Here is a 22,129-nt window from a genome sequence, read left to right as displayed (position 1 = left end):
GACTTTAAGGGGGAAAAAAAGAGATTCTAACATTTCGTGTGAAATGACAAAAGACAATAAATTGTTACAAAAGATTAACCATTTTTCACCATATCTTATGTTTAAAAAACCCCCACAATCTAATTGCTGACAAAATTGCTAAAGACGTTCCAGTTTATATCAGAGTCGAAACAACAACCTGCACTCCCATTTCTAAGCAGGCAGCTTCAAAATGGAGCCTGCTCACATCTCCCCATCTCCTACTCTCTGATCAGCATTTTTTAAATACCATTACAATGACAACTTCAGAAGTATCTTGAACAGCACTCCCGAACCACCGCCTTGCCAGTTGCAGCAATATAAAGAGACAAGCATGAGACAAACCCTCTTCACAAACTGTCAGGAACAGTTCCCGTTAAAACCTGGCTTGAGAGGTGACACACTGACACACTTTGTCAGTTCTACTGCACAGAAAAAAAAACACAAATGCAAAAAGCATCTCACAGTCAGGCTGGGATCTCTTTTATATGTTTAAATATTTGTGCATATGCTGTCCCTAATTGCTGCAAGCTCAATCACAAGCTGTAAACAGCACCAGTCCTAGTGAGTTATGGAAGTGAGATTGTCAAGTGTGTCAGAAGAAAGGTAGCACCATGCTGTTATGACACTGTTCCCAAAAGCTGCCCATCCCTGCTGCTCAACACCCTGCACTGCAGCACAACACACCCTGCAGAGTGCCCTGCACTTCAGCTGCAGAGGAGTGACATGGAGGATGCATTCAAGATTACAGAGATTATCTCAAATTAATGAGTTCAAATAAGAAAGGCTATTGTCCCCCCACCACAGCAACTCGAGGACGTCCTCCCTCAAAACAGAAGTGCTCAGATTGCTGGTGCTGAGATCTGTTTCCTGGGTGACCTGAACAATGCCAGTGGTCAGAATGGTCCATCACATCCTAGATATCTAGGAACGTGTAATGTGTCAGGACACACTAAGGCCCAAATGCCATCAACTCAGACTTAAGAAGGGCTTTGGAAGCAACCTGAAGCCCAGGCACCTTCACACGGCCAAGCTGCAAACCTGGAACATGTCTGGGATGGCAGCAGACACCAGCTCTAGGCAGAACCTCCAGCTCACACCTGTACTTACAGCCAAGGCTTTCACTCAGCTGTTCCACAAAACAAGCACGTCTTGCACTTGCAACTCTGAGTACATTCACTGCAGTGACAGTCTCAGTAGTGAAAAAAGCACCCTAAACAATAAGTAAATGCAGCAACAAGATGCAAATCCTTTCACAGAATAGTACCTCCTTGCCCTTGAAGGTTCACTCTTACACAGCCTTCACTCCCCAGCTGTATGAGTATGGGTGTTTGAGCTGTTTCTGTAAGCACACAGTACAATCAGCTGACAATATGGGATGCAGGAGGAAAAAGATGAAAAAAGTGGGAATGAGAAATTAAGCAGGAATGAGAAACCATATTGTCTGCCTCAAAGCACTGCCAGGGAAGGGATTACTTTGAATTAAAGCTAGCAGTGCAAATGTAAGATAATACAACACTTACATGATCTCACTGCCTTTTGGTTGTTGTCAGCTCCCTTCCCAGTCACTTCTGGATCCATCAGCAAATTTTATCCAGCTACGAGAGCGTGATGGGGCCTCAAAGGTATTACTTCCTCACTGTTTTCATGAAAATAGGCAGAAGGGCTAGCAGAGAAAAATGATGTCTGAAGCCTGAACAAAGACAAGGCTGCAGTATTTACTAGAAGAGAAATTGATGTACAATACCTCAACCTCAACACGCAAAGCTGTAGGACAGCAAGCTTCATTAATTTTGTTGTTTGGGCATCTATTTGCTTTAGAGCAAAGCCTCCACATTTTTACAAATGAAGGGGAAGAAGAGGAAAGCCCTGTTTTTAATGACTGTACCTCTGGTACCCCAAACCAGACCTCAGGCAGCCAGCTGTCCCTTCACCTACAAGTGCTGGTGTCCCCCTCCCTGCCCCAGAGGCCCCCGACACAGGGAAGTATGAGTATGGGCTAAGCCCTGGATTTGAATACGGCATTTTATTGTTTTTGTAAACCCAAGTTAATGGCCTGGGCATAAAGACAAATCTCATATTCTACTTATGGAGCATCTTACTGCGTTTACTACTTGATATGATTTCAAGTGCTGAGCAGCACTAAAGACAGCACGTGAGACTTAACAGACCTACAAAAAATAGTTTTGAATGCTTTAATAGCTCTAATAACTACCAATTCTAATTGAAAAATCCATCTTCTTCAGCAAGCCAGCTGCAGCACACTGCCCCCTACAAACTAAACAGTAACTATTTAAATTACATTTATTTAACTTCGGGAAAAAAACCTTATTCATTGTAATAAAGATTTTCCGCAACAGCTGCTTTTCTTAACCATGATCTCAACTTGATTCTCTTGAGAATAACTACTGAAGAAAAGCCAAATGTAAAATCCTGTTTCCTGTCAATTTAAGCAGATGTTTTTATGTAATCAAAAGCATTGTGGAGGTCCAAGCTAGACTGTACTCTTGCTGCATCCTGAAAATGGGTCTACCAAAGAAATACCTGCAGAATAAAAAACACTAGCAAACACTTTTAGAGCAGAAACACCTAAAGATTGCCATTTTCTGCAAAAGTCAGTTCGCATGTTATGTGACAAAAACTGCTGCTGAAACTAAAGTTTGTCAATGGCCAAGTTCCTTGAGAGCAAGTTCCCATGGTCCACTTGGCAAGGATGCAAGTCACACAGTGATGTTAATTAAGATTATTTAAAATTTTTCTTTTTTTTTCTTTTTCTTTTTTTTTTTTTTTTTGTGCAAAATCAGCATAACCAAAGTACACTAAAGTTTGGCTGCCAGCCACTGTGTGCTTTAACAACAGGAACTTGGGCTGGGAAACCTGAATAAGCTCATTCAGACAGGCATCATCAACTAGACACTGAGTACAATTTGGTCCAGACCCAAAAGAACTGATAACTCATTGTCTGTTTCATATTAGAAGATTTTGCTGGCACTCTGAATGGAGAAAATTGATAGCCAAGCGATAGTAACTCACAACAATGTTTTGGTATTGGCTACAGACAACAACATGTAATACTTGCGCTTTTCCAGCTCACAAGGAGAACACCAAACCTCTCTAGCCAGTTCTTGCAGAGCAGAACCGCAGAAACACAGCGCAGCAGAGAATGCAAGGCCAAAACACTTCCTAATAACAGGAAAACAGCCCAACCCCCCCAAAAAAAAAACAAACACCATAGGATATCAAACCCATCCAACCAGCATTTTGTAGACAGACAGGAGAGACCAACAAAAGGGCTGTTTTTCAGAACCTATTGCATAAAGTCCCATCTTTCCTCAAGAACTTCATTACTGTTTCTGTAGGCAGGGTTGTATTTTGAAGAACACAAAAGGAAAAGACAAATTCCTTCCTGATTTTCCAGCATGATTAATGGCACTCTTAAAATGCCTGAAAAAGTTGGGTTGAGAAAGAGGAACTTCTGCCCTTTTTATTTTTGTATATTAATTACAGTACACCAACATCCTCGCCTCCATCAAGGTTGGATTTATTCTAGCTGTAAACTCAAAAAACATTTTCCCTCTAAAAAAAGTTACACTGCACAGCACTGAAACATGTTTTATATCATTTATTATCTTAATCTGTAAAAAGGGCATCCACACTGAATTTGCTGGTGTAAATCCAGCAGCATGCCATATTTAGCACAGATAAGTCTCACATAAAAAAAAAAGTTTCATCCAGCAGAATACATCTCCCTAGGGTATTGCATAATTTTGGCACTATGACTGCATCCACTTTAGGGCTTTTGCTTAGGCTCCAAAATCACGAAGGAGTTCATTTTCTTTCCAGACTGAAGTTACACATCAGTGTCAATAAAACACATTACTACACTAGAAGATATTACTACACAGGATATTAAGGGTGGTTTTAAGAATTCTTCGAAGTTCAGCTGTGCTAAAGCAAGCCATTCACCATATGAGCCTCAAAACGGTTTTGATCTTTCAGTTGGAAGCTATTCCTCCAGGAGATACAACAAAAAACACAGGAAGACATGAATAGCCAGCAACCACCTAACAGTATCTACTAACAGTATCTACTACCAGCACTTTGTTCTCTTCATCCCATGGAAAAGACCAAGTAGGTCCAAAACTTCCTTCATCTGCTGCAAAATTGCAGGTGAGGCAGCAGCCCAGGAGTAAATCTTTAAAGGGAGCAGTTCCTGCTCACAACCAGCAATCTTGGTTTGGTGCAGGGCAGCATTTTGTTTGGAGGACAGGTTTGTGGAGGCACATTGAACAGCCCTGCAGCCTGCTGAACACTGGAACAGCCAAAGGACGAGATCTAGACTGGGCTCCCAAGCTGCTGGCACAAGCTGGAGTTCATTCCCAGACAGCTCATACAAAAGCAGGAGAATAATCAAAAGCTGAGGTTGGGCAGCTGCCAATGGGGCAATACCAACAGAATTTGGACCTTGCGATGTTCGAATATGTAAAAGGCTGTTGTAAACCAATAGAATTTGCCTGCCACTGTCAGGACAAGTAGTAACACGCTAATGCGGCAGAAGTGGAGATATGGGAAAATTAAGCAAACAATAAAGCACCGGCGGGGCGAGTGCAGCCTAACAGCAGTCTAGAGACAAGGGGTACAACTGCCGTCCTTCCCTGCAGCAGATCTGGACGGGGCCTCGCGCACCCCTTCCCGTCCCATTCAATAGTCCTTCACCCATCAGAACGCTGCGTGCGGGCAAACCAGGGCATCCCGGCTTCAGGACCCCACCGACGCCGAAGGGCAGCAGCCCGGCGGCTCCCACAGCGCCGGCACCTGCCGAGCCCTTCCCCGAGCGGCGCCTGCGGGAGCGGACGGCACCGAGACTGCCCCCGTCCGCCCGCGGGCAGCGGCTGCGGAGCGCTTCCCGGTTCCCCGCTCCGCTTCGGCCCGGCCCGCGGCTCCAGCGGCGGACCCATTCCGACAGCCGAGCCGGAGCCGCGCCGTTCTCCCGGGACGCTGCAATGCGCGGCTCTCCCAGCTACGAACGCGCAAGCTGTTATAAAGAGGCACCATTACAGCGAGAGGCAGGAGAGGGAGTCAGGTGCCCTCGGCGCCCCGAGCCGGGCTCCTCCAGCCGCGGGCGGAGGCACGCCGCGCTCCTTCCCTCCGCTCGGCTGTCGCGGCAGGCCCGCGCACGACGCGCTCCCGGCGCCCCGAGCCCTACCTGGCCGGCGCAGCAGGGCGCGGACATGCCGGCGGCGCGTCTGACTGCCTCGCTCGCTCGCTCGCTCACAACAGCGCGGTGCGAGGCGGTCGCCCCATGCGGGTGCGGGCTGGGCCGTGCCGCGCAGGGTACCGCCAGGGACGGGCGGAGCCGCACCGCCTCTGCCCGCAGCCCTCGGCCCGGCCCCGCCGCGCGGCTTCCGCTGTCGTCAGGGAGCGAGGCGCCCTCGGACGGCGCCGGGCCGCGGGCTCTCGGGGGCGCGTCGCGTCGTTCCTCGGCGGGAGCGAGGCCTGCTCACGGCCGCTCCGCCTTGCCCGCCCGCCCGGGTGTTCCGCGGCTCCCCAGGGCGGGGCCGCTCCGTCAGCGCCGCTCGGCCCGGAGGCAGCGCGGCCCCGCGCCCTGCTCACCCCAGCGGGCCGAGGCGGCGTGAGGGCGCAGGCAGCCCGCGCGGCAGGTGCGGGGCCGGCGTGCTGACAGCGCGCATTCAGCCCTCGTGAGGCGGATGACAAAACCATGATCCGCCGGAGCGCTCCAGTGCGTGTGTCAGGAGCGGCGGAGATCGTCCTTAGGTGACAGGGTCTCCGGCCAAGAAATTCTAATTCGCGAGTGCAACGCCGGGCGTCCTGCCGACAGGAGAGCACCCACGGAAACAGCATCGCAGCTTTTGTACCTGTCTCCCCCACACTTACCCCCTCCCCTGTTTCTCCATTGGCGGGGCACTGCAGGTTCACAGTCTTACCGAAGGTTTACATTTGTTAATTACGTTCTCACACTTGTTAATTCGTATTCTATCTTGCCTCCAGCCGGTCGCCATCCCGCTGTTTCCAAGAGGTCTAATCACTCCTACTGACATGGTGATCCTCTCCGAGGTCGCTTCCATTCCGCCCAAAGGGCGCTTCCTTGGTTAAACAAGGAGCACCGGGGGGGGGATGCCAGGTCTTCCCGATGCTTCTTCAGGCTAGCATGTTCCAACTTGCCTTTACTTCCTTGGGCACGTCATGACTTGTTCTCTCTTTAGAGCAGTCTCTCTTGCAATGCGTGTGAGCATGATACAAAATATTACCTACATATATTCATGCTGGCTAAACATAAAGTGTTGCTAGCTATACGGGTATATTGCTAACTATTTAACTTCTTACATTCTCTATCGCTCAGTTATCACAGTTTCTATACCTTGTCTCCCATGCGTTTCCCCTCCCCGCTTCCCCTTTGGTTGGGTATTCCAGGTTACAATTTTACCCGAGCTTTGAGTTCGTTAATTACATTCTGACACTTGTTAATTCCTGTGCTATCTTGTGCCAGTCGGTCGCCATCCTGCTGTTTCTGTTTCCAAGTTGTCTCGGCACTCTTATCGTACTGATATGTTGATTCCCTCCAAAGCTTCTTCCATTCTGTCCCAGGGACACTTTGTTAAACAAAGAGCCCCGGGGTTGGGGGGAGAGGCGAGGGATTCCAGTGCTTCCTGATAGCTCTTCAGGCGCATCCTTAGGTATGTCACGACTTACAATGTGAACAACAAAACATTACATACATATATGTATATATGTATAAATATGTTGTTTGTTTATACAGGTATATTGTTAATGATTTTAACTTCTCCTCTTTGGATCCTTTATTACTCAGGTCTTTTTTGTCCAGCACCAAAAATCAGTAGTTTCATTTCAGACAGCTGGACAGACAGGAGCTGCAGTCTTTGTACCTACAACTTTTACCTCATTTTGAATAACTATAAATTGCTTCACTTAAATACGGAGACTTTGAAATAAAATATTCTAATCTTGTTCTACATGCAGAAACAGCATTTGATTCCCACAGTTATTAAAGGCATAATCTCACTGTTCAGGAGCAGGATGTGTAACTCTAACTCAAGGTGCAGAGGTGTTCCAGATGGCTGGATAGACAAGAGCTACAGTCTTTGTACCTTTAAATTACTCCATCTACCTAATCTCTGTGACTAAAAATTATTTCACCTGTTCTGCTGGGCATGCAAAGACTATCAGAGACCCCTGATGGTGTAAAAAGACCCCCCCAAAAAGAACTATCAGTAAAATATTTATCTTCTTAGTGCTAACGCAGAAGTGATGTTCCATTCCTATGCTCCGCGAGCAGATGCAAAGTCCTGCTGAGGCTCCAGAGGAGGTGCTGTAGGCTGAGTTGTTCCTGGATCTTTTGCTTTACAGTTCTGTGCTTTCTTGGTAGGTTTATCCAGCTCTCCCTGTTTACATATCCTCCATAACTCATGTGTTGGAAAACCATCTGTCTTATCATGAGACATCTGTTAATAAAGCTGCATATGTGTATATATATATATATGTATATGTATACATATACGTGTGTGTATGTATATATGTATATGTTTGTATATATAAAAGAAATCCCGTTTTCACTGCTTTTAGGATTGTCTCGAGTGCCTTGGTTTCCTGCACTTCCCCAGGAACCCTATTCTTCAAGGTCATCTAGATGCTGTGCTTTTTCATTTATCTTGTCGAGGAGATTTCCTGTCTCGTTCATCTGGTGTGTCATAATCACATTTTTATATGCTGGTGCAGCAGTTTTAATTAAGACTGTTTCTCATACAAACAGAGCATTCCACATCATAGAATCAGCATCTCCAATAGAAATGGCCAATTTCGCCCCTTCTTTCTTCATATGTTGTATGCAGTCTCACCAGTATACCACTGACATTCAGATCCTGGCCAGTCATATTCTATAGGTTATTTAGTATTACATCCTTGAGCTGCTAAGAGTAATGAATTAGTGTCATAAACACTATTTCAAAATGCATCTTGCACAAAGTAGTCTAAACTCTCGATTGAAAACTTTTTAAAATCCCTGGTCCATGATCCTGATCATAGAATGGTGAAGGGAGGATCATAGAAGGGGTCTGATGCTCCCTTATCATACCAACACAATACCCAGGAAAGCAGAGGCTCCCCTGATCTTTGTTTAAGCTCCTCAGTTATAACATTTCCTTTAATCTGAACGTAATCCTCTATCACATCCTACCTTACCCGTTGTCCATTAGCATCTAATTCCATTCTTTTTCCTCATTCAGGTTTAACACCTCAGAGTTCATCTAGGAGCCCAGCCTCATTAGAATCCATAGAAGCCCAAATATCTCTGTTCCATCTGTTGGTATCTCATTGCATGCCTGCTTCTGCTACCACTAAATGCACGTTCCTATGATTCACTCATCCTCTTATATCTGTACTACACAACACAAACTGCAGTCTTTTCAGCTAGTCTGGTAAGCATCCAACTTATTGACAAAGCAACTGCATTTTGACACTGTAACGTTACAGTTTGATTCCACAGATCACACAGCTTTTGACAACTGCTCTATCTGTTGGTGCTGTTTCCTGTGTGTTGTGTGCTCCCATCTTCCCAAACACACAATTTCTTTTTTTTTAGACAAGCAGTTTTTGCACACATTTCAGTGTATCCAACGACTCAGCTCCTTTCAACTGACTGCTCACACCTCCAACCTTAGCCAACGTAAGAGCCAGTGAACTATGGGGAAGGTCTTCCCACCTAGGAATGGATGGAACTGAAATTTTTCAGTATTTTTTTCTGATCCTGCCTGTGATGTTAATTTATGTTTTGCCAATGGACAGGGTTGGCATAAAGGACAAGAACACCAGGTTAAAGAAGTGAGTTTATCTTACATTTAAAGCAATAAAATTATAATTGAAATGATACAGCAAGAATAAAACAAAATGAGGTAATGCACGTAATTGTTACTACATAAGATTAACTACAGAGACTAAGAAAGATACACCACTGATTGCCCTTATACTTTACCATCCTCCAGATCCATAATCACTGGAGAGCCTTGGTTACAGCAAGGATTTGGCAGTTTTGAGGTCCTAAGTAGTTTGTCCACTCGTGGTTGAGGTCTCCAAGGGGTCCAACTTTTATATAGATGAATAAACAAGTTTACGGAACTTCAAATACAGAAACATCTTGTTTCATCCTTCTGGATTCTACCCAAAGACTGGGCAGGTCTCTAGGAGGAAGTGGGGGAGCTTCCCTATCTATTTAGGCCGTAACCACATGTTTCTCAACGAGGTCAGATGTCTGTTTTCGAGGTCAGATGTCTGTTTTCGAGCTCTTGCAACATGCCCCTAAATAAAGATCCATTAACTGTTACTGTTAAGCAAAAAGTGTTACAATGGGTCCTTATGAACTGCCATCAAATTTATATGATCATGTTAAAATAGCAAAATAGGTAAGTACTGCATTGTATGTGTGGTACAGTGTGTGGTTGTGAGGTTCATCTAGAGGGCAACTGTTTCAGAGCCTGTTATTCAGGCTTTAGTGTCTCAGGCCTTTCAGCATCTAAAGGGGGGCTATAAAAAAGAAGGGAACAGAATTTAGCTGGGTCTGTTGCAATAGGATAAGGGGAGACATCCAAGACCAGGCTGGGCAAAGCTCTGAGCAACCTGATCATGCTGTAGGTGACCCTGTTCATAGCAGGGGAATTGGACTAGATGACTCAAACAATTCTATGAGTGTATGATCTTCTCAGGCACAGCGGTGAGGGTGACCACTTGGTAGTTCCCAGTGTACTCCTTCATACCCTTTAAAAATAGAAGTGATCTTTCCATCTTTTCCAGTCATGAGGGTCTTCAGCTGACAGCCATGACTTTTCAAACATGATGAAGAGTGGACTGGCAACACGAGCCACTTCCTTCAGTACCCTGGGATGCATGTTATTAGGCCCTGTAGATTTATGTATATTTAGGTTCATCAGGTGTTCTCAAACCTAATCTTCACTTACAGAGGGAACTGATTTGCTCCCTCAGTCCCTCCTTTGAGGTTCAGGGTCTTGAGAGATGTAAGGAGACTGTCAGTAAAAACAGAATCAAAAAGGTTTTAGAATATCCCAGCTTTCTGTGTGTCTGTTGTCACCAGTTCGCTCCTTTGGCTTCTTTTCTGACCAACCTATCTGTGAAATCCCTTCTTATTATTCTTTGCATCCCTTGCCAAGTTCATTTGCATCTGTGCCTTATCTTTTCTGATCCCATCTTTGACCACCCATTCCTGCCTCTGCTGCCTGTATTTCTCCTTCTTATACCTCAGTTTGAACAGCAGGTCTTTGTTCAGCCACGCTGGCCTCCTTCCTCCCCTGCTGGATTTCCTACACATGAGGATGGAGAGCTCTTGCACTCTATGAAAAATGTTCTTAAAGAGCTGCCAGCTCTTTAAGTGAAATTTTTTATCCCTAGTGACAATTTCCAGGGGATCTCATCCTAATTCTTTGAAGAACTGGAAACATGCACCTGTAAAATTCGAGGTCCTGACTTTACCAGGACATGGCCAGCCCCATATCCCTGCAGGTCATGTACTCCACACTGGGGCATGATCACCGTAGCCCAGATTGTTTCCAATTATAACCTCTCTAATTATTCCATCTGCTGGTGAGCACCACATCCAGGAAAGCTTTTCCTCTAGATTTCTCAGCTTTTTTGTATGATTTCAAGCCATCTTTGCTACTGTAAACAAAGTCAGCAACAGTAGCAATAAGGTTCCCTGTAGAAAGACCCCCTGACTTCATCAGCTTTATCTTCAGTGTGTGCTGTAATATTTAAGACAACTATTTAGAATCTTATTTCTAGTCTTAAAATACCCTAATCTTAGGAACTCTGTGACTACAGGCTATTACACTATGTATATATGTAGACAACATCAAAAAAGGAAACAGGTTATAAGATGAATCAATGTTAAATTTGGTGTTCTGCTGGAAACCAAAGAGCTCAGAATTACTCTAGGAGTACAGTTTATTAAAGGCATACAGGTGGTGCTCTGCCATCTGTGCATATTGAAGATAGAGCTGTGGTACTTACCACAGTCATGAGATTATTTCTGTCAATCAGATTGTTATTTAATTGCAAACAAAACCAGCACACAGGGATCCTGGGGGATCCCACCACAGTTCAGTCACCGTTGCAGCTGAGACTCTTTAATAGGAAGAGCATCAGCCACAACCTCAAGGGAGGTCTCCTCACGTCAGGGCTGGTGGTAAGAGTCTAAACACAGGTCCTCTATTTACTGCTCCTCTCCACAAAGTCAGCGCTGAAGAGAAAGAATCAAGAATTGAACAGCAGGCAGGAAAACGGTGTGGCCAGCAGACACATGATAGTAAACAACTGGTGCTTTTAACTTTGAAACACAGTCAGGTTTTTGAATCGTGTGGTTTAGACAAGCATCACAGAATGTGAACTATATTCCTCCTCTATTTCTGTTCCAGACTTCTTGTACAGTTACAAGAAGCTGACTGGGCAGGGTTGGCTTAATTTCCACTCATGCAAAATTAACTCAAAACTTGAAAGAGGTTTTATAATGAAACTGTCGTGCAAGGGGAGACTGGGAAATGGTGAAGCATGGGTATGATGGGAGAGTACAAGCATTAGGAGTTTGGTGATGGAGAGAAAAACCTCTCCCCACATCATGCAGCCTGTTGCTGTTTTGAGTCACCCTTTCTTCTCAACTAGCATGAAGGCCCAGCTGTATCCCACTCTGAACATGACAAGAGGGAGCCAGATAAGAGGGAAGAGAGACAAAGAACAGTTTGTGTTAATGACAGGCTTCAAACTTACATCATTGGAGACTTCTTGCAGCATCCTAGGGACACACACTGCAATTTAGCAGCTTACATCTGCTGTCTAACCCAAACTGTTAGCTCATCATACTGCCCCTCCTCGGTGCTCTCAGAAAAACCTCATGCTTTGTGATAGCAGCAAGCATTCCCTGGGTGGGGAACACCATTAACTCAAGCTCCATGCATGTCTCTTCATGCCAGCACTGTTATCCTTATGTCAGTGATCTGACATAAATAAACCCAGCCTCCGCACTGAAGAAAACAGTGGAGCTCTGTAATGGACTTGCCAATTAGTTGGTCAGAGCCTTGGGATGTACTCCGTGGCTTTTATAATGAAACATCTGCCACGAGAAAGGCTTGGACTTTCCTGCTGTGTTGATGGCAAGCATTAAGCAGGTTAACAGCCGAGGGACAACCAGATGTTACTGTACGTAAAGAACTGTTGCTCTGAAACTAACCTGCATTTAGAATACAGTCTGCCCATCACATGTCGATTCTGAAATCAGATAACATTACTGTGTTCCCCATATCTGATTAACTGGCCAGAAATCTTCAGCCGGTAATTCCAACCTCAAATCATTCCTGTTGGCAGGATAAAGAGCATGTCTTTGAAGAAATGCTAAATCTGATTTATGATTTTCAAGTGATGGGAAATTCTCAGCTTCAGCAGAGAAAGACAAGGTGCTTTGGCCTTTTTTTGTGTAAGGGATTTTAAAAAACATGAAATTTGATGAGTCAGGACAGGACATACATGTAACAGCAGCAAAGATTATACTGCCTGAACCTGTCACACTGCAAGGTGAAAGGCAAATGAAGGCACAACATGGTCAACTTGAGGAATACTGAGGAATAGACTTCAGTCTCTGGTCTCAGTTTGGATGCTGGGGAGCAAGGAAAGAAGGAAAGTGCTTGGTTAGCCGTCGTAAAGTTTTTGCCAGCAAAAAAGCTAGTAAGAAGCCAGTTGTTCTCTGAGAGCAAACCAGTTTCCACTCTCAGTAAATATACAAACAGCATAGTAGAACATGAAGCCTCAGAAACATCTGCTTTTGAGCCATCCACCTTCAAGTAGCCTACGAAACTGCCTGCAAGTTTTCTAACACTGTTTCACACACACTAGTGCCCTTCTGTGGCCCATCAGCTTTGTTCAAGCTGCCAAGAAAGGCATTACCCTTGGATCCCGAGTGCAGCTTCACTTGCAGATATTGCAGTTTAACGTGCATCTGTTTTACTTACTCCCAACTCATTTCTGCATGTATTATTGTAGTAGAAACCAGGATTCTTCCCATCCCCCTTCACTGTGAGAAGAATGCAATATTACCAGTTCTATAGAGAACTCAAAAGCTGTTTGGTGGTGAAGCAAAAAGCTTTTTGGCACAGCACGGAGAAATCATAACTGAGCAGGAACACACAAGGACTCTCTGATTCTTGAGGATTCACACAGTATGAACCATCTCAGTGTATTTTAATGTAAGAAAATTACAAATTGTGCCATTTTGTTCACACTTCCTGAAATGAAGCTGCAACTGGAAATGGTGCTTTTTCTGTAGTGAAATTCCATGACTTTTTAGTAATTAAAAATAATCTGGTCTGTGCCAACTGGCAAAGAGAAGGAGAAAGGCTGCATGCAATAAGTTCACTGTTTGGCCATGATTCAGGTGAAATGAAATACATAAAAACTTTCCAAATATAAATGCAACCAGAAAGAAAACAAAACCAAAATCTATTACATGTGGTGGTGACACATACAGTTTGTTCATTTTTATAGTGTAAATCCATGCCTCGTATGCCTATTAACTTACAAACAATTTTAGATTGCCTTTTAGGTAAAAGCGTGTTTTGCTTTAGCCTAGAAATGAGACAGCAATCAAAAATCTGTTTATGGGAAGGAGGGGAAATGTGTGTGCACAAATGCACGTGCACACGTTCTGGAAATGACCACTCAGATCCAAAGGGGACCTTTTACACAGTTGATGACAGAACCACTGCAATGTTTCCTAAAATAGTTTCCTGTGGAAAACATATTCCAGTCAAAGGGAGCACCATGCAAAGGTACCAACAGACAGCAAAAACCATCTATGTACAACCTTTGAGTTATACCTTCGTGCTACTGCAAGACCATCTCTATCTCACAGTCCGGATTACTGCAGGACACAATACACATACTCCTAATTTTTTCCTAAGTGTGCACCATTATCTCTTTTTACTTGGAGATTGCTGAGCACTTCTTCCCAAAACCAAAAGTAGCCAAGAGCTTCCAGAATGCTTGGAAATGTTCTAGAAGCCATTGCATGTAAGAATCATATCAGGATCAGTTGCCATAGCATAGTTCATTTGTAGACCTGACAAAAAGCAACGGGGAATAGCCCATTTGAACACAAAGGTTAGCAGTCACAGCATCTTATTTGTTTTAATGCTTGGCTAAGTGCAAGAAGCCCAAGAGAAAGGTATGGCCTATTGCACTATTTCCCAAGGGCACCAAGTTCTTTGCTGATCTTATTTACAGCTCTGGGAGGAAAGGAAAATGCAAAAGGGAAAAATCAAGAAGGAAAAAAAAAAGCAAGAAGGGAAAAAGCATTACAATAATGGCTCTAAGGGGTTTGCTGGCACTAGAAAAATACCTTAATTTTCTTCTGTCTTCTGATGTATGAGCTTATAGAAACAGCTTTCAAGATGCTGTGAACCTTTGTAGGGGCTAGAGCCATTTTCCAGAAGCAAATTCAGGAAAACCATAAGAGTCATAGAATGGCTTGAATTGGAAGGGACCTAAAGGATCATCAAGTTCCAACTGCTCTGCTGCAGGCAGGGCTACCGGCTGCCAGGTCAAGTACTAGATCAGATTGCTCAGGGCCCCATCAAACGTAGCCCTGAACACCTCCAGGGTCAGGGCACCCACAGTCCCTCTGGGCAGCCTGTTCCAGCATCTCACCACACTCTTGGTAAAGAACTTCCACCTGACATTTAATATAAATCTCCCCTCCTGTCATGGTTTTGTGATCATCAGTATTCCACATCATCACATCATGTAGTGTACTAGGGACTAAAGTGTTAATGCCCCAGGTCCACACAGCAAAGAGAAGAAACTACATTCCCCAGAAGACTGCTCGCTGTGCTGATATCATCCACGCACAGGGGGAACACATAAAAGGTGGTGCTGGGTCATCTGACTCTCTCTTGCTTCCCTTCGGCTTTGCTCTTCGCTGCCCTTCTGCTTCGCTGCTGCTTGTCCTGACTGCGCAATTACTGTAAGGCCTATAGCTTCCAGATACTCTCTCATTATACCTGATTATTGGCTTCAACTCTAATTATTTTGCATTCCGATACTATATTTAGTAAAATTAGTTTGTTTCTACTCAGATCATTGCCGTTATTTTTTTCCTAATTATTTTGGGGTCCCCTGTTTCCCTTCTCTGGAGGCGTGGGTTTTGTGAAATCCCTTGGCCCCACTAGTCACGGAATCGGGCCGAACCAATCTGTAAACCAGTAACACCTCCCTAAGTTTAAAACCATCCCCCCTCATCCTATCACTATCTGCTTGTGCAAGAAGTTGATTTCCCTTATGTTTATAAACTTCCTCTAAATATTGATAGGCCACAGTGAGGTGTCCCCACAGGCTTCTCTTTTTTAGGCTGAACAAGCCCAGTTCCTTCTACCTATCTCCACAAGAGAAGTGCTCCAGTCCTTGGACCACCCTCTTGACTCACCTCTGGTCCCTCTCCAAAAGCCTGACATCTTTCATATTCTGGGGGCCCAGATTTGGATGCAGCACTCTAGATGGGGCCTCATGAGGACAGAATAGAGGGACAACACCTCCTGTTCCCTGCTGGCCAGGGAACCCAGGGTATCATTGGCCTTTCAGGTGGCAAGCACACACTGCTGGCTCGTGTTAAGATTTTCGTTAATTAGAACCCCTAAGTCCTTCTCAGCAGGGCTACTCTCATATATGGGATTACCTTGACTGAAGTACAAAACCCTGCACTCTGCTTAGTTGAACCTCATTAGGTTCACAAGGGCCCAGCTTTCAAGTTTATCAAGGCCCCTCTGGATGGCATCCCTTCCTTCTGCTGTATCAACTGCACTGCTCAGCTTGATGTCATCAGCAAACTTGCTAAGGGTGAACTCAAACCCATCATCTGTGTCACTGATAAAGACGTTAATGAGTAGTTGACCCAAGACAGACCCTGGGGTCACTGCTCATGACAGGCCACCAACTGGACATAGAGCTACTGACCACAACCTTATGGCTGTGAACTTGCAACCATTTCTCTATTATTGTCTACTAAACCTTTCTGCACCAGTAAATTTTGAGACCAAACTACATGATGGTGCCATTACTTTGCTTTGCACTGAACTCTACAGCTACGCATTCCTTGAGGTTACCCACCCACCAGTCTGGCCTAAACTGTAGATCTTGCAAAAACAAAGTACTTAGTTCATGTTCTACTGTCAAAGGCAGGTCAGTGTAACTATTAATGTGACACAAATCTCATGCAGAACACAATAAACCCCATTCCATTAAACTTATTCATTAAGAGCAAAATGCTGCCTTCTCCTTCTTCTTACCTTACAAGCCATTCTTTTCTTACCATAGTAATGGATGCTGTTAGTATTTAAGTTTCTGGGCATAATTTGAACTCGTGCCACTAGAGGAAATAGTTACAACATTGCCAGCTTCTGTGAAGGCAACACAGCAAGATTCTCAGAAAGTTCTCATGCAGGATCTGCCTGATTGTCTGTAGATTTGATTAGTGGAAGGAAGAGACAGAACCCCCCAAGTAATCATTTGAGAGTACAGAATTGTCTTAAAAAAAACAAAAAAAAAGATAATAGTTTTCTGAATAAGTTGCCCACAAACGGGCAATTGAAAAATGGGGTGAATTGAACACAGACAACAGGACGACATTTCAGTAGCATCAGAATGGAGATTTTATTCCAGTTCTACATGGAGAGTTTGAAAAGCAGGTGGATATTGGCATTGTAAGATGAACAATGTTTGGCCATCTTGGATTTGTTAGACAAATGCAAGCCTCAGCTTTCAAGAAGCAAGAGCTAGCAAGAACAGAGCTGCTTCTGGAACCATCCTGCTGGTGGTGATGGGTTATAGGAAGAATAGATCTAATTCGCAGCAGGCTTTGTGAAGAATCAACAGGAGGGTCTCCTACTGTACTTTGTGCTCAAAAGGACTACAGCCATGCATGTATCTTCTCTAGTCTTTTACACTACTGGATACCAACAAAGCACGCATCACTAAACCTGTGAATGCTGTTCAACTTAGCCATCCAAGACATTTCCCTATCTCAATCTGACAAGCTAAATCCAGACTTATTCCTGTTTTATTCCTTGATTTTATTACAGCCATATGGAAAACATACCTTACTTACCTCAGACAAAGTTCATGTAATTGAGAGGGAACAGAGGGATTCAAAGAAAAGCGACTCAAATTATAGGGTTGGTTTTTGTTGTGTTGTTTTGTTTTTTTTTTGTGGTAATTCCTCCCTTTCCTCAGGGCAGCAAATGTTAAGAAGCCGCTGGTAAAGCTTGCTACTATTGTAGAGATCTATAAAGGCATCTTTATATTAGAGCACACACAGCATAAGTGACCATGCACCACCAGAAGCAGCCAGGCAGAAGCTAAGAAGACAGCAAAATCAAGAGAACAGGAACAGTCACAGAATCCAAGAACAAACCCAGGTAGAAGAAAGAACTAGCAAAGCTCCCTGGAGTGCTGGCAGAACCAAGGCCACAGGATGGGTAAAAGCATAGGGCAAATGCAAAGTAAAAGTGCTAGAATTCCTACTGGCTCTAAGCTTGTTTGTCAAAACAGAGTGGAATGAGTTTTGCTGCTTTTACTGAGGCAATATAGTGGAAGAAAGAAACAGTTTTGATTAAGTTATACGAGGAATATCAATACAATGCATAGGAGTTACTCAAATCCCAGTATCGGTAAATATCAAGGTAAAAACTATCAAGTTTGCAAAGAAAACTACTAAAATTCAGGAGGAAACAGTAGTGGTTCACAACTAAAAGAAAACCAAACCAAACAACCAACCAAACAAGCAAACAGACAGAAAATAGGAAAATGGTCTCAATCCAAGAGAGGAAGCATTTAGATTATATTCCAGTTTGCACAAGTGTACAAGATAGACATTTGTATAAGTGAGCACACTGCAAGCTCAAAATAAATCATACTTAATTGTTGCCATTCTGAACAGAAGCCAAGCAGGTTGCAACAGCTAAATACTCAATGAGCTGGCATGATAAAATATAGTTAAAGCTGAAGTGTGATTTGCATGATTGAAAGCCTGCAAAGCAAGCTTGTCACAAACAGTATTCAGATGACTAATTGCATATTAAGCTATAGCTACCAGATGACCTAAATATTCCTTCCAGAATTCTGACTGAAGTCACAAAAGCTAAGTGAAACTATTCCAAAGCCTGGAATAAAAGAATAACTAACAAAAACCCTTGTGCTGATGGTTTATCTTATTGTGGTGTACATACACTCTATATCTATCTATCTATCTATCTATCTATCTATCTATCTATCTATCTATCTATCTATCTATCTATCTATCTATCTATCTATCTATCTATCATCTATCAAAAGCAAGGCAGTTTTTGTTCATGACACAGAAGGCTTCATACTGGAGCAGGCTGCCCAGAGCAGCTGACAAGTCCCAAGGAAAAGGGACAGATTTCCCTTTTCATTTATCAGAGGGAGTACACTCTTCTTTGACTGTCCCATGACCAATGTAAGTAAATAAACCCTTCCTGTTTTTTACATCTCTTGCCAAGCTTAATCCCATCCACACCTTGGCTTTCCTGATCCCATCCCTGCACATCCTGACAACATCCCTAGATTCCTTCCAGGTCACCCACCCCATTTCTACTGTCTCTGCAGGTCCTTGTTCAGCCATGCTGGTTTCCTGCCTCCTCTGCCTGATTTCTTATGCTGGCGGATGGAGATCTCTTGTGCTCTCAGGAAGATGTTCCTAAGAGTGCTGCCAGCTCTGTTCCTTTCCTTTGCCCCTAAAGACAGTTTCCCAGGAGGTCACTTCCAACAACTGACATTTGAAGATGCTCGCAGAGTGTATATGGGTGTCTGTACTGATTGGAAAAGGGAAAGAGTAACCCCATTTTCAATAGGTAAAAAAAAGATCAAGGTAAGTACTGCCCAGGCATTTTCACTTCTGTGCTGGCAAGATCTTTGGAGCAGATCCTCCTGAGGGCCCTGCTAAGGCACTTGGAAAATAAAGATAAGGCGATCAGTAGTAACCAACATGACTTCACCACGGGCAAATCATGCCTGACAAACCTGCTGGCCTTTTATGATGGAGTTACACTGTCAGTGGGTAAAGGAAGAGCAACTGATGTCATTTACCTGGACTTGTGCAAAGAGTCTGACACTGTCCTGCATGACATCCTGCTTGCCAAACTGGAGGAAAATGGATTTGATGGACGGAGCACTTGTTGGGCAAGGAATTGGCTGGATGGTCATGAACACAGAGCTGTGATCAACAGTTCAGTGTCCAAGTGAAGACCAGTGATGAGGGATTAGTGCTGGGCACACTGTCGGCTCATGTTCAGCCATGCATCAATCAGTACCCCCAGGTCCATTTCCTCCACACAGTCCTCCAGCCACTCCGCCCCAAGCCTGTAGCATCCACCGGGGTTGTTGTAGCCAAAGTGCAGGACCCGGCATTTGGTCTTGTTGAACCTCATTCCATTGGCTTCAGCCCAGCTCCCCAACCTGTCCAGATCCCTCTGCAGGGCCTCGCTACCCCCAGGCAGATCCACACTCCCAGCCAATTTGGTGTCATCTGCGAACTTACTGAGGGTGCACTCAATGCCCTCATCCAGGTCATCAATAAAATAATGAAGAGGACAGGCCCCAGCACTGACCCCTGGGGAACACCACTCGTGACTGGTCGCCAGCTGGATTTAGCTCCATTCACCACCACTCCCTGGGCCCAGCCCTCCAGCCAGTTCCTCACCCAGCCAAGAGTGTACCTGTCCAAGTCACAGGCTGCCAGCTTCTGCAGAAGAATACTGGGGGACTGCAATGTGTGTTTGCAGCCCAGAAGGCCAACTGTACCCTGGGCTGCATCAAGAGAAGTGTGACCAGCAGGTTGAGAGAGGCGATTCTATCTCTCTGCTCATGTGAGATCACACCTGGAGTACTGCGTCCAGTTCTGGAGCTGCCATGACAAGAAGGACATGGAGTTGTCGGAACAGATCCCAGGAACGGCCACAAAGATGATTAGAGGGCTGGAGCACCTCCCCTCTGAAAACAGGCTGAGAGAGCTGGGGCTTTTCAGTATGGAGATGAGAAGGCTCCAAGGAGAACTTATAGCAACCTTCCAGTACCTGAAAGGGGCCTACAGGAAAGCCAGGGAGGTGTAGGGGATGGAGAGGTCAGTTTGACCTCTTTGAATGCCAATTTGCTGATAATGAGCCTCTGGGAAAAAGAAAGAGGGAATAAAAGGGATGTTTTGCAGCTAAGTGTAAGATAAACTTGCTGCTATTACGAAGATTTGTTACAAAACTTGCTTGCTTTCTAGTCAACAGATTGTTAGTGGAAATGTACCGAATATGTGTGTTAGAATATAAATAGCTTGCTTGGGAAAATAAAGTGGAATCTTTTGCATGAGAACCCTGTGTCATGTTGCTAGCCTGCAACAAGGAGGGACATTTTATGAGGGCATGTAGCAACAGAATGAGGAGAAATGGTTTTAATCTGGAAGAGGGTAGTTTTAGACTGGATATTAGGGAGAAATTCTTACTGTGAGGGTGATGAGACACTGGAACAGGTTGCCCAGTGAGGTTGTGGGTGCCCCCAAGGCCAGGCTGGATGGGGCTGTCAGCAGCCTGGTCTAGAAGGAGGTGCCTTTACCTACAGCAGGGGATTGGAACTAGGTGATCTTAAAGGTCCCTTCCAACCCAAACCATTCTGTGACTCTATGATACTGTGATTGAACAGTGCATGTGTGCACGGTGAGGAGGTGGGTGGTGACTTTCAGCAGTGGTGACAGTGATGTGAAGGACAAGGCACATTCCAGACAGCCACGCACAGCCGCCACACCACAAAATATTGAGTGTCTCCATCAGCTCATCCGCTCAAATTGGTGGGTTAAGACCAGGGAACTGTGTACAGATCTGAAAATCAGCTTCAGTGTGTTGGAAACAGTGGTGGCAACACTGGAATACTGTGAAGTTTGTGCCAGGCAGGTCTCACGAATGCTCACATGGGTACAGAAAAAACAGAAATAAAGTTTTTCAGATCATACTGAACCAATACGAGGCTGAAGGTGAATGTTTTCTGGTGATTGTATCACCACCAGAGATGTGTTGTCACCACTATGAGCTGGGAGTCAAAACAGCAGCTTGTAGAGAGGCAACACTTGAATTCCCCACCATAGACAACATTGAAGATGCAGCCCTTGGCAGGTAATGTGATGTGTAGTATCTTCTGGGATAGGAATGGGGATGATCCCTCTGGATTTTCTGGAGCCCAAACCATCAACTCTAATTGCTACATTGAGACACTGACTAACTTGAAGGCTCAAACTTCCAGTCATACCAGGGAGGAAGATAACCTTTCTCTTGTATCACGGTAACAACAGGCCCCATACCAGTTTGACAACCATGTAGAAAACTGCCAGTCTTGGTTAGACTCTCCTACCCCACCTGCTGTACAGTTTGGATTTGGCACCTTCTGACTCCCATCTGTTTGAAACGATGGAAGATGAACTGCATGGGCAACATTTTCTAGCAATGACACATCATAACAGCTGCAAAACAGTAGGCTGCCTCTGCGGGTGCAGATTTCTACAATAGCATGCAGATTCCTCTTCATTGCTGGTGAAAATGCACAGTGGTGGTAACTATGATGAAAAACAGTGTTCTGTAGCTGTAAATTTGATCTTTCAAATGGTGTTAATGTGCTCTTTACATGTATATATATATACACATTTTTATATATGGTTTCCACAGAAACTACAGCAGTGTAGCATAGTGTGCAGTGAGTAGTCTTCCACAGGAGACATCACTTTCATGGCAACCTACATGTGTTAGAAGATAGAATGCTAAAAGCAGATCATAGGTGGGAAAACAACAGCGCCTCACCAGGCATCCCTGAGATCCACTGCACAGTGGTGAGCATGCAATTAAGCTGCATTATGGCACCTATGGGCTTGTTTCTTTCCACTGGAAAAGTCTGGTTGCCCACCAAACACTTTGGAACAGAGCTAAACTCAGTCTCTGCACTGCAAAAAACGTTCAACAGCCACACATTGTCAGGAGGCCTG

At 44.5% G+C, this 22,129-nt stretch overlaps 1 protein-coding gene across 1 annotated transcript in view; it reads right to left on the bottom strand.

Annotated features, from left to right (window-relative positions):
• The window catches only part of SERINC5 (serine incorporator 5), a 39,054-nt gene extending 33,487 nt beyond the window's left edge, over window positions 1-5,567 (bottom strand). The window contains exon 1 of the mRNA XM_072359444.1: window positions 5,225-5,567. Coding sequence (XP_072215545.1) covers window positions 5,225-5,251 — 27 coding nt within the window. The 5' untranslated portion in view covers window positions 5,252-5,567. The remainder of the gene's footprint in view (window positions 1-5,224) is intronic.
• Between the last annotated feature and the right edge of the window lie 16,562 nt (window positions 5,568-22,129).

Source organism: Excalfactoria chinensis, chromosome Z, assembly GCF_039878825.1.
Source record: "Excalfactoria chinensis isolate bCotChi1 chromosome Z, bCotChi1.hap2, whole genome shotgun sequence".
Taxonomy (NCBI): Eukaryota; Metazoa; Chordata; class Aves; order Galliformes; family Phasianidae; genus Excalfactoria; species Excalfactoria chinensis.
This window is presented reverse-complemented; position numbering and strand designations above follow the sequence as displayed.